General features: G+C 44.4%; 1 protein-coding gene across 1 annotated transcript in view; it reads left to right on the top strand.

Annotated features, from left to right (window-relative positions):
- The window catches only part of LOC138283009 (zinc finger protein 484-like), a 146,700-nt gene that overhangs the window by 33,144 nt on the left and 100,630 nt on the right, over positions 1-12,926 (top strand). Inside the window, exon 2 of the mRNA XM_069221124.1 lies at positions 9,140-12,566. Coding sequence (XP_069077225.1) covers positions 9,769-11,154 — 1,386 coding nt within the window. The 5' untranslated portion in view covers positions 9,140-9,768 and the 3' untranslated portion in view covers positions 11,155-12,566. Of the gene's footprint in view, positions 1-9,139 lie in introns of the transcript that reaches the window.

Here is a 12,926-nt window from a genome sequence, read left to right as displayed (position 1 = left end):
GCAATTATCCATGTAACCGGCAAAAGTGCAACTATCCATGTAACAGGGTCGATGTCATGCAAAGCGCTCTACTATTGCCCAGTGAGATTGCGCTGCCTACGAAATAAATAGTGCAGAAACCATACGGAAAACATGGAGCCTCGTATGTTTTCAGTAGTTGGCCGGTGCGCTCGAGGCAGGCTAAACACCGGAAAAGGCATGACGTATGCTTGCCTTTCACTAATTAAATCAAGCAAATTTTAAAAGATAAGCCCACGAATCAACCAAACTAATGGGCTTGACATGAGCGTGGTTAAAAGCCCACTGAGAGATTTCACCAAGGACAGAGAGCTTTGCGCTCGACCCTAAAAAGGCTTTGCAAATATGGAATGCCTTTACCTGGGAAATACATAACAGCAATAGCTGCAATGCCCTTGGCGCCAGGGCAGTAATGTTAGTACTAAGTCTCCCCAATGCCACATGATTTACAACTCAAATATCAGCTTCAAATATATTTAGGAAATTCAACATTTTTTTCCCCCCAAATATCAGTTTGTGAGTTCTAAAAACTAAAACTAAACACATTTTCATCCAGAATACATACTTTTCTGCTTTGGTATACATATATTAATTCAGCCAAGCAAAAGCGTCTAATTTATTTGGGTGGACTACACACAAGAGTTTCTCCTTGGGTAAGCCTGTACTAGATTACTATATGTTAGCGGGAAACCAGGGCTAGTTTGGGATATCACTGTGCAATCTTATACCATGGGTACCCTTACAGACCTGGCTTTCAGATATATTTTCAAGTATCAGACCCATTGTGCATCATATTGGTTTGAGGAAGTAGAGATTTGTTCATGTGACCAGGTGGAAAGAACACTGGCTTCTCTGGCTGGAGTCGCGGGTATTACAATAGTTAAAGTCTTGTTGGCGAGGAGAGGGATAAATTGTTGGTTCATGGTAAGTTGAGTTGTGTATGAACTTTCCTGGGATGTCAATCACATATGAACAAAGATACCTCCCTCTACTTCTGAAACTTGAAAAACACATTTTGGGGATTTTGTCAATGAGGATAGATTTTTGTTGCTAGAAAAGTTAAAGAGCAAAGGGTGATGAAAGATCCTGGATTTTTTGACATATGATAAGTTTAAATACGAGACAGATTCTGTTTTGCCAGCTTTTAACATAGGACCGCACAACGTTTGAAGCCTTAGACAAAGCCATTAGGCAAAATTGTTTGTTTATTTTTTATAACGAGGATGAGTCTGATGGCAACTCTGACAACAAAGAGCCAGGAGAGATGGGAAAAGGTGGCACATATACTTCTCACAGGTGATTAATGGCAATATCTGTGCAGACAAAACACGTGCACTTCGTGTAATTATAAGCACAGGCTATTGCACTGTGAGTAGTTATGTTGAAATGATTATGCTCCATAAGGCTCATAACACATGTAACCAGATACCACTGACTGGCGTGTTCGATGTTAATCGATGGGGCTGATTTTATACTTCTGAGCTCGCTATTCTCTGACTGCAGACATCTTGGGGAGAAGTGATTAACATGACTGAAAAATGGCGGTAGTGGGAATGCCAAGGGGCCAGTGGTACTGTATGGTGGGGATACAGGAGAACCACTACTGACAAAAGGTAGGATAGCACTGTGTTCATGTGAAAACAGTCTACTATGAATTGAAGCCTGGATTCTTGATTTGAAGAAATGCTGTGACCTGCGAGAACATTTGAGAAAAGTGAATCTTTAAGATATATGAGCTGCATTTATTGCGTGTATGCTCAGAAACGATGTGAACTGTGCAGAAGGGAACGTAGCAGAGTATGTGGACGATTCTTGCATCTGTATTGAATTTTCTAGAGATGTCCTCACTGAGTGCAGTTTTATGGGCAAGGTTAGGAATGTAATTCAGTAGTACTGACGCTATTAATGATAAAATAAGATCTGAAGTTGGTTCTTTTTTATCTCTAGTTAGTGTGTGTGTCTTTCTGTCTCTGGAAAAAAGAACAGAAACAGAATGCAGCGCACCTGGGTGGTACCACACGGCTCATTGTCCTCCTGTACAAGAAGGTACCAGAGCCCATTTGGAGCTGTGGTGCCACCTTTTTGCAGAGAAGAGCTATTTCAACTTTTCTGAATACAGTCTGGCACCTGGAGGATAGTTAAGAGGTGAGGAATCTGCAGATAGCTACAGTATCCACCAGAAAGATAATTACCTAAGGGGGTGGGGCGAGTGTGTTTGTGTTTTACTGGACAGGCAGGGCCCAACTGTGGGTGTTGTGGGCTTTTACTCCTGCTATCCCAGTGCCCAGCCTAGTATTGATCCTGACTACCTCTGCAAGTACTACCCTTCAATGTTTGACTCTGTCATAGCACAAGATAAACATTCCAGGGCTTCTCAATGGGAGTTAGGTGCAAGGTTTAGATGGACACAAGACTCAAAATATACATAGCAACCCCAGTAAATGAGTCTCCAGCAAAATACTCGCTGAAAAAAGTAGTGTTACTATATTAACACAAAATGAAATACATCACACAACAAATAATATACTAAGGGGGTTATTCTAACTTTGGAGGAGTGTTAATCCGTCCCAAAAGTGACGGTAAAGTGACTGATATACCACCAGCCGTATTACGAGTTCCATAGGATATAATGGACTCGTAATACGGCTGGTGGTAAATCCGTCACTTTTCCGTCACTTTTGGGACGGATTAACACCTCCTCCAAAGTTAGAATAACCCCCTAAGTCTTCATAAGTTTGGCACTCTAGGGGTGTCCGTGCAAGATCCTGAGACCTGTTCCCCTGCATACTGACTGGGGCAACAACTAGATTAGGCCTGCTAGCAAGTTCGAGTGTTAGATGTTCCACAATGGTTTTAGAGTGAAAGTGCTTCAGAACTGAGCAACTATCTTCAGAGCAAGTTCCCCCAGTGGCCCTGTGACTTGGTGATCAGTCTTACCAGCTTCTACTAGTGTTATGGTATGGAAAGCCTGGGAGTGTAGAAGCGGCTTGTAGGCGTTCAGAAATTCGGCTCCACAGTCAACGCAAGTGGGTGCCGGGCAATGAGCGATAGCTTCATCACCACAGGCAAGCCTGCTGGACAGCCACAGCACTCCTCTGATTTTTGTTTTTTTGTTTTTTTTGTTGTAAATCCTCCTTATTCTAGCGGCATGTCTTGTGCAGCTTCTGGTCTGAGGTGCCAAAGCAGATGCTCTGATTACACGGTTTACAACAGGCTAGGCTTCCCTTTTCTATGTTGCACAAGGGTGACAGGCCTGTCTCTCCCCTGCAGCCACCACGTTGCATATGGGGGTCGCAAGCACCACCACACAGGATACCGTCCTCTCTGGTCACATTGCTGCACAGGGTGCTGGCTTTCCTCAGTTAAGACCATGCTTATTTTTCAAGTTCGACTTTCCTGGCATATGTCGCCAACTTTAGCAGCAGATTGGTGAATGGCCCAATTGTTTTTTGCGGTCCTGACTTGACCATGAATCTCACACCTTGCTTCTGGGGTCCACTCAACAGGATCCCTACTGGACCTTGCTTCTTCCAAAGGTGATCTCCTTCTCACAGGGTCCTCTGGTCCCTGCAGGCAGATGCTGAGGCTCCAGGTTAAGTAGTCGAGATTCTCCTGGGTGATATCCCCTTTCCCACCAGACCCTAATCTCTTGTCCTGATCACAATGATCCAAAGTCGTGCTGAGCTACACCACACTGATGTACATCTAAGGTTTGAGCTTTTGGAAGCCTCAAGCTCCCCTTTTTATAATCCATTTCCAGACACAGATGTTATTTAATGTCTTAGTCTTTGAAGTTTGAGTGGGGGGGGGGAGGGGTTGCTTCGTTTGAAGTGCCCACTCCTCTGTTTATTCTATTGCCTTGGAAGCAGTTTGTCACAGCAGGAGAGACTCCACACTTGATAGCTCCATAACGCAGTCCATGGGAGTGACTACTGGATCATACCTAAATGTCAGCCTCACTGATGTATCCCAACAAAAAGGTTAAAAAGACCCCAGTCCTGATCATTGTGATTCCTCGTCTCTGCTGTGTTTCCCTTATCAGCCCTATCCTCTTCCCAGTCCCCACTGACCAGTCACCTTTCACGAATCAGAGACCTTTTGAATTGCACAGCAGAGCTTGGCTCTCCCTTCCCCCATTTGGTGTCCTATCCCGCTCTCTGGAATGCTGGCAATCCACAAATCTGCCTGACATAGCTCCTCCACTTCCATTTGCTTTTCCAATGCCCTGGGTTTCCAATATGGAAACCTCAGGCCTCCATGTACTGTACTAAAGTCAGGAACCCATACGTACCAACATGCAAACACATGCTGTGCACGGGTAGATATTATATCATGTACTCCAAGAGTGAGTTGGCTACACCAAAGCTGAACGTTCCATGAGTGGGGCAGTAGGCCTCACTCCAGTTACACAGTCAAAACAACCTGTTCACATTACTGATCACCATTTCAAAAACTGTATGCTTCCACCACTGCACCTGAGCTATTAACTCTTGGTACGTGTAGTTGCCCTTAACCAGTGCGCTATGGGCACAGTCTAACAAGCCAGCAATCGGTGGGGCAGCCCTAGGTAATGGCACACATGCATGCACCAAGAATCCAGAGGTTGTTGCAACTGGGACACTCTGGGTAGAGGTGCACATCCATCACCATGCAGGGGACTTTTCTGTCCCACCAGACGCCCCTACCAGACCAGACTGCCCTGAACCGGAGAGGTTGGGTCATCAGATCAGCCGAAACAGCAGGACTGTCCATCTGCATTCCCGTGGTTCATTGTGGCTTGGTGCTCCTCTACAAAATCTAATTCTTGCAGAGACATGGACTATTTCAACAACATGGCATTCTCTCCTTTCTTAGCCATCAATCACTTGACTGGCAGATGATTCGTTTGCGCTACAAACCTGGTGCCAAACAAGTAAGAGCAGACCTTACTTAAGGACCATACTGTGGCAACACACTCTTTTTTAGTAGCTGCCCAGTTCTGTTCCATGGGTAGTAACTAATTACTAATAAAGGCTAGCAGATGCCCTCCACCTTTGTCATCCAGTTGACTTAACACAACTCAGACTCTGTTATCAGATGCACCTGTACGTAAAATGAAAGGTTGACTTTAGTCAAGAGATTTCAGTATTGATTCGTTGCATAGTGCCTTCTTTAGCTCCTCAAATGCCTTTTGACGCTCTTTAGTCCATGTCACTTTTCTGGGCCGCTTCCTGGAGGTCAAAGCAGGTAATGTGGTAACTATATTTTCATAGTTTGCCACTAAGTTCCCAAAATACCTGATGAGTCCTAAAAAGGCCCTCACTTCAGTCTGGGTAGTAGGTACCTCTTACTCCAGCGCAGACTGAATCTTGGCATGCAACAGGTGAATCTTCCCGTTACCCACCTCATGCCAAAGGTAGAAAACAATGGACTGCCCCACCTGATACTTGGTTGCCTTGATGGACATTTATGACTCTTGTATCTTGGCCAACACCTGTCCTAGGTGTCTCAGGTGGTCCTGCAATGAATTGCTAAACAGTGCAATATCATCCAGGTAGACCACAGAGAACTGCTCCAGCCCTGCGAGAACATGGTTGGGCAATCGCTAAAAAGTGGCAGGAGCATTCTTCAGCCTAAAGTGCATCACCTTAAACCCCTCTTGCAGAGAAAATGCAGTTTCTTCCTTGGCACTTGGTGCTAACTGTGCCAATAGTCACTGGTAAGATCAAAGGTGCTGAAGGACTTTGCAGCACCTAAGTGATCCATAAGCTCAGCCGCTTTTGGGATTGGATGGGCATCGCTCTTGGTTACCTCATTAAGGGCTCGAAAGTTGACACACATCAGCAGGTGGGTAGACCGTTGCTCTTGTACTCCCCAAGACTAGACCGTGTACTACGAGATTTCTCTCCAGTCTCTTAGCAACTTCCTCCTTGATGCAGCCCAGAACCCAGCCAGCCGTTCTTTACCTTCTGCCCTCCACTGGCAGTCTGTCTCCTAGGTCTGTGTTGTGCATACCGACAGAGTCAATCATATAGTCAGCGCGAACAGGTTGGAAAACTTTCTGAACACTTTGTTGCATTCTCTCTGTCACTCAGGTGTTGAGTTGGGAGCTAACGGAACCCCTTGCACAGTGTCACCCTTCATGTCACTATGCAGTAGTGAGGACGAGGCTCATTGTCATCCTCACCCTCCTCTGTTGTACTCATAACATTTAGGGTCTCATTATGACCCTGGCGGCCGGCGGTAAGCTGGCGGTTTTCCACCAGCTATTATGACCGTGGCGCAGTAGCCACGGCCATACTGCCGGCCCCTCCACTATACAGCCAGGCTTTCGCCTGGCGGTCATAATCCCCAGGGCGGGGATTATGAGTCCCCGACCACCAGCCTGGCCACGGCGGTAAACACCACCATGGAATGGCTGGCGGTAAGGGGACTGGGGGGGCCCCTGGGGGCCCCTGCACTGCCCATGCACTTGGCATGGGCAGTGCAGGGGCCCCCAGGCATAGCCCTGTCGCGCATTTCACTGCCCGAATTTCGGGCAGTGAAATGCGCGACGGGTGCTACTGCAACCGCTGCACATCAGCATTGCCGCCGGCTCTTTTACGAGCCAGCAGCAATGTTGATGTGACTTTTCCACTGGGCCAGTGGACGGTAACACTGTTACTGTCCGCTGGCCCAGTGGAAAAGTCATAAAGGGGAGCTAGAAATACCGCCGGCACTGGCAGTATTCTGGCTCCCGCAGCCTCGGCGGCCTTATCAAAAGACCGCCGATGTTGTAATGAGGGCCTAAGTGTGTAATCTTTCCAGAAGTAAGGCTTCAGCTCGTTCACATAGACCATCCTTTTTGGTTTGCTTGTGGTACCTGTGTCCACCGAGTAGTAGAGAGCTGTCGTCTGGACTATCTTGTATGGCCCATTACGTTTGTTCTCCAAAGCTCTGGGGCGAAAGTCTCCTGACTTTCATTATACCCAGTGAACATAGCTTTCCATTTTAACCTGGGCATTTTACGTTTTTCGTAGAATGTTATGGAGCTGAAAGTCTTTCTTCCTGTCTATTGTGCAAGCAAGTAAAGGTTTTAATCACACCCCAAACAATTAGAGTAGCATTAAGCCACTAAGAAACTGCCAGTATGCTATGATGAAAGGGGTCAAAACACAGCTGCCCCTATCCAAGCTGTGGCAGGAGCTTTTCAACAGAGCTCTAAGAGAAACCCAGCTGCTCCTAGATAGCACTACCTCTCAACGACAAAGCCCCCATGATGGAGTGGTGCTAGTATCTTTTGGTGTCCATGAGAATTTCCAATAATAGTCTGATCCAGGCGGACCAGTGGGGGAGGGCAGAACTGTTAGTACTGAGGAAGTGGCATGAGGTGAGTGGTGGTGGATGGAGGTGAATGCTGTTGGTGGTGAGGTGACTGCTCGCTATGAAGAATTTGCTTTAGCCTTTATTAAGCGAGTGGTCTGATCTGGGCTTATCAAGTGCTAAATCAGGTTGAAGCCCAGTGTGGAGGGGGGGGGGGTGAAGTGCAGCACAGGATGAAACATCTATTCTCCTTTCAGTACCTCAGTAGAGTCTGAATCCTCCTTCAGCAAAATGTCTGTGCGGGGCAATTGAATCAGCAACACAATTGCACACAATAAGGAACAAAAAAGCAAGTTGCAAACTTCCCCCTCAAACGAATAGAGATAGAACTGGACAACCTTAACACCCCTATCAATGTATTAAAAAGACTACTGCTAGAAGAACAGAAAGTGGCATATTTGAGTGTGCTGGAAACAATTTCCTGCAAAGTAAAAGAAATTGTAAATCTGATGCCCCTCAAATAAAAGTCCTCCCTTGAGGAACCAGGCTGCTCACTGGACAGAAAAGGGGCATCAGTGACTCAAATGAGGACATTCATTAATTGTGCTAAAGCACTACATTGGGGATGTTTTATTTTCTTCCTATTGTACTTCTTACCCCTATTTGTTGACCATTGTAGCAGGGCCTAGTCCTCTTCCTTTAAGGTGCTTTAAGTTGATGTTCCATCCTTACATTTAGATGCCTCATAAGATGCCCTGGAACCAGGCTCACCTAATTTGTCACAGAAAAATCCCTCCTGTAGAAGATGCAATAAGGTATTTCTGCCTCTGTTACTGAACAAGCATCACAAGAATTTTTTTTCTCCAGAATTTAAGGTTCTTTTAAGACAAGGTGGTAATTATTCAGATCGTCTGACTGCAGTGATTTAAAAAAATTGTTTTTAAAACCCGGGCATCCCCATTTTCAGGCCAACAACTATTCAGTAGTTGAAGCAGCTTTAGTGAACAAAAGGGTTCTGCTGTTTTTTGTTTTTCTTTTCATTGTTGATGCCAGAAAAAGCTCTTTGAGGGAGGCAGAAGTCTGAATACCTAAAAATGCTACGCTGAGCTGCACCTCTCCCATTGGCTCAAATTTTAACAGTGTTTGTAGGTGAGGCGTAGGTTGCATAATCATTTACAAGTTAGAGGAGACATTTTCCTCCAAGATTTGGGTTTTAGAAGCCTTATTTTTGAAATGGCATAAAATATTCTCAAATAGATGCTTTGGTAGCATGGGAGAGGACTGACTTGCCTTATAGTGTCATAGGTCAGAAATGGTATGAAAAAGCTAATTTGATAGAGTTGGAGCACTGCTAATTTGCTCATAAAAGTAATCCAATATTTACTGCATTAACAAAGACTTCCCAAAGTGCTCAAGGTCCTTGCACCTTTTGAATGGTGCTTCCTTGGATTTGGTAGTTTGGGTCTGTGCCAATGGAGGGATGATTCACAGAATTAACTGTTCTTAATAGTCAGTGGTCAGGCTAGAGAGGTTACTAATGCTGGGCTAGCAACCAAGAGTCATAGTCAAAGGGCCACAGACTTCAAGAGGCTGTATTTCAAAACTAGACGGGTGTGATCAAGATTCATGATTGGCAGCTGCACCCAGTGGACCCACTAGTTCACCAGGTGCAACCAGGAAATTGTATAGAAAATGTATGCTTTAACTCTTGGGCTTTAATATCTCTAGTACAGCCATTGATGCATTTCTCCTTCTGTGCCTCTCATCTTCAAAATTACCCTTCCTCATCCAGCTTCTCCGTCTTTTAGCCACATATAAACATTTTGTTTCTCATTCACAGATTCAAAGGTCCTGATGAAGAGACCCACAGCACCCCAGCACCAGTCCTGCACAGCACCACAAGAAGAAAAATTGTATCGGTGTGCAGAATCATCTGAGTAAGCCTCCACTCGAAGGTTGGCCCTGTATTGCACATTGTGCAATTAATTCTGGGGAGAAACACTGGCCTATTGTGAGATAAACCTTCATACGGAGCTCATCCTTATGGGCACTTTAAACATCCAACCCAGTGACGATAACCTGTATCATTAAAGAGCGTAAAAAAGGTTTTACTCAGTATTTCTATATGTACCTCAGATGTTCTGCTGTGGCGAGATACGTTCTAGTGTAGAGTCCGAGGTGAACATCACTCAAAGCTCACATCTATAGTTGTATCAGATGATCTATAATTTATAAGGTGACAACCCCACATCAGTGCACAGAGTGTGACCTCGTTTTCCTTCTAATCAAAAATGTGTTCAGCATCAGAATATCCTTAGGAGAAACTGTAACAGTGTGAGAAAGCTTGACTCACTGAATCCTCTGTTGAATTATCAGAGAATACTTTCTGGGAAGGAACTTTACCAGTATATTGGATGTGGAAAACACTTCACTGAGCCAGAGAAGCTACTAAAACACCAGAGAATCAATATGGGTGAGAAACCCTGTAACTGCACAGAATGTGGTAAAAGCTTCATAGATAGACACAATTTGTTGATACACCACAGAGTCCATATTGGTGAGAAACCCTATCAGTGTGCAGAATGTGGAAAAGTGTTCACTCGTAAAAGAAATCTTCTCATACATCAGAGAGTCCATTCTGGTGAGAAGCCCTATCAATGTACAGACTGTGGAAAAAGCTTCACTCTGAAGAGCACACTGAGGAGGCATCATAGAACCCATACTGGGGAGAAACCCTATCAGTGTGCAGAATGTGGGCAAATCTTCACTCGCAAAACAAATCTTTTCTTACATCAAAGAGACCATACTGGTGAGAAACCCTACCAGTGTACTGAATGTGGAGAAGTGTTCACTCGGAAAAGAAATCTTCTCATACATCAGAGAGTCCATTCTGGTGAGAAGCCCTATCAATGTACAGACTGTGGAAAAAGCTTCACTCGGAAGAGCACACTGAGGAGGCATCATAGAACCCATACTGGTGAGAAACCCTTTCAGTGTACAGAATGTGAGAAAAGCTTCATTGCAGAATACAATTTGTTGAGACACCTGAGAGTCCATACTGGTGAGAAACACTTTCAGTTAACAAAATGTGGGAAAGGCTTCACTCATGAGACCGATATGTTAAGTCACCAAAGAAGCCATATTGCTGAGAAACGCCATTGGTGCACAGAATGCGGGAAAAGCTTCACTCAAAGAACCACACTCATCGTACATAAGAGAATCCATACTGGTGAGAAACCCTTTGAGTGTAAAGAATGTGGAAAAAGCTTTAACGAGAAGCACATGGTTGTGGATCATCAGAGACTCCATACTGGTGAGAAACCTTTTCACTGTACAGAATGTGGAAAAAGCTTCACTCAAAAGAGAACACTGTTGACACATCAGAGAATTCATACAGGTGAAAAACCATTTCAGTGTACAGAATGTGGGAAAAGATTCATTAAGACCTACAATTTGTTGATGCACCAGAGAGTCCATACTGGTGAGAAACCCTATCATTGTGCAGACTGTGGGAAAAATTTTGCCCTTAAGAAAACTATGTTAATACACCAAAGAATCCATACTGGTGAGAAACCCTATCAGTGCACAGAATGTGGGAAAAGCTTTACGCAAAAGAGCTCACTATTGGGACATCAGACAACTCATACAGGTGAGAAACCTTTTCAGTGTGCAGAATGTGGGAAAAGGTTCATTAAGACACACAGTTTGTTGATACACCAGCGAGTCCACACTGGGGAGAAACCATATTGTTGTACAGAATGTGGAAAAAGGTTCAGTCTTAAGCCAAAAATGTTAATACACCAAAGAATCCACAATGGTGAAAAACCATATCGAAGAACAGAATATGGAAAATAGCATACTGTGGCGATATGAATAATCAGTACATAGGAGAAACTATATAAATGTACAGAGTGTGGGGAAAAGCTTCACTCAAAGCAAGGTCTGTTACTGCATTGGAGGATCCATACTCCGTAAAGGCTGATTTAGTGCGGAAAATGTAAGAGAACAGTCATGCTACTTAGAAGCCTTATTGGGGCACAAAAAGTGGGGAAAGCTTCACTAAGACATACTGATCATACATCATAGAATACATACTCGGGAGAAACACTACCACTGCACTGAAAGCGGAGAAGGCTTCAGTGAGAAGCCAACCAGGTGATTTTGTGGAAAGAAATTCGAAATTGAAGTTAAACCATCTAGGAGATCCCGTGATTGCAGTCTGTGGTGTTCCCTGCCTGAAATATTGCAAGCTAATGAATCAAGCTCATTTTGGAAAGTAATCTTAGACCATGAATGTAGTCAGGAAGTTTGTATCATTTCCAGTCTCAGCTCATGATTAGATATCTTACAGACAGGATTTGTGTACAATTATCAGAAGTGAGAATGTGATGGAACATGAAATAGTTGGAGGTTGTGAGTGTGACCCAAGCGAGTGACCCCGCCTCCCAAAGAATACCAAGTAATACAGGGAATAAAAGCTGCAAATTGTCATGGGCAGGAAGCTTAGGTGGGATCCTGATGGGAAAAAAAGCCTGATCCTTGCCCATGAATCCTGACATGTTAACTGTTTAGAATTGATATGGCGCCTTCCAAAAGGCAAGGAAGGAACTGTTTTTGTCTTGGTGCATAAAAAGGGGTTCCCTAATTTGTGCTTTTAGAATCTGCTGGAAAAATCTTTAGGCAACTTTTCCTTATTTTCTTTCTCAGTAGGGCTGAAGAGAAATAAAATTCAAAGAAGTCTAGGTATTGTCCACATTTTCCTAGCAGTGATAATCTAATAATGTTGTCCATGCACATTCAGAAGTTTATGGGTCATAGAAGGATGCTGGAGTATGACAGACCAACTTTCTGCTAGAAAATGGTGTAACTCAGAATCTGCATGTCCTTTTACAGTTGATAGTATCTCTTCACACCCACACATGAGATACTTCATGCCTGTCTATAAGTGTATACCTCCGAATTGCAATTGACAGGGATGCATAGTTCTCTCCTGTAGGAAAGTACCATCTTGCCTGGCATGTTACCCCCATTTTTCACTGTATATATGTTGTTTTAGTTGTATGTGTCACTGGGACCCTGTTCACCAGGGCCCCAGTGCTCATAAGTGTGCCTGAATGTGTTACCTGTGTAGTGACTAACTGTCTCACTGAGGCTCTGCTAATCAGAACCTCAGTGGTTATGCTCTCTCATTTCTTTCAAATTGTCACTAACAGGCTAGTGACCAATTTTACCAATTTACATTGGCTTTCTGGAACACCCTTATAATTCCCTAGTATATGGTACTGAGGTACCCAGGGTATTGGGGTTCCAGGAGATCCCTATGGGCTGCAGCATTTCTTTTGCCACCCATAGGGAGCTCTGACAATTCTTACACAAGCCTGCCACTGCAGCCTGAGTGAAATAACGTCCACATTATTTCACAGCCATTTTACACTGCACTTAAGTAACTTATAAGTCACCTATATGTCTAACCTTTACCTGGTAAAGGTTAGGTGCAAAGTTACTTAGTGTGAGGGCACCCTGGCACTAGCCAAGGTCCCCCCACATTGTTCAGGGCCAATTCCCTGAACTTTGTGAGTGCGGGGACACCATTACACGCGTGCACTACATATAGGTCACTACCTATA

This window comes from Pleurodeles waltl, chromosome 2_2 (genome assembly GCF_031143425.1).
Source record: "Pleurodeles waltl isolate 20211129_DDA chromosome 2_2, aPleWal1.hap1.20221129, whole genome shotgun sequence".
NCBI lineage: Eukaryota > Metazoa > Chordata > Amphibia > Caudata > Salamandridae > Pleurodeles > Pleurodeles waltl.
The sequence above is the reverse complement of the archived record's forward strand: the minus strand, read 5'-3'. Positions and strand labels throughout refer to the sequence as shown.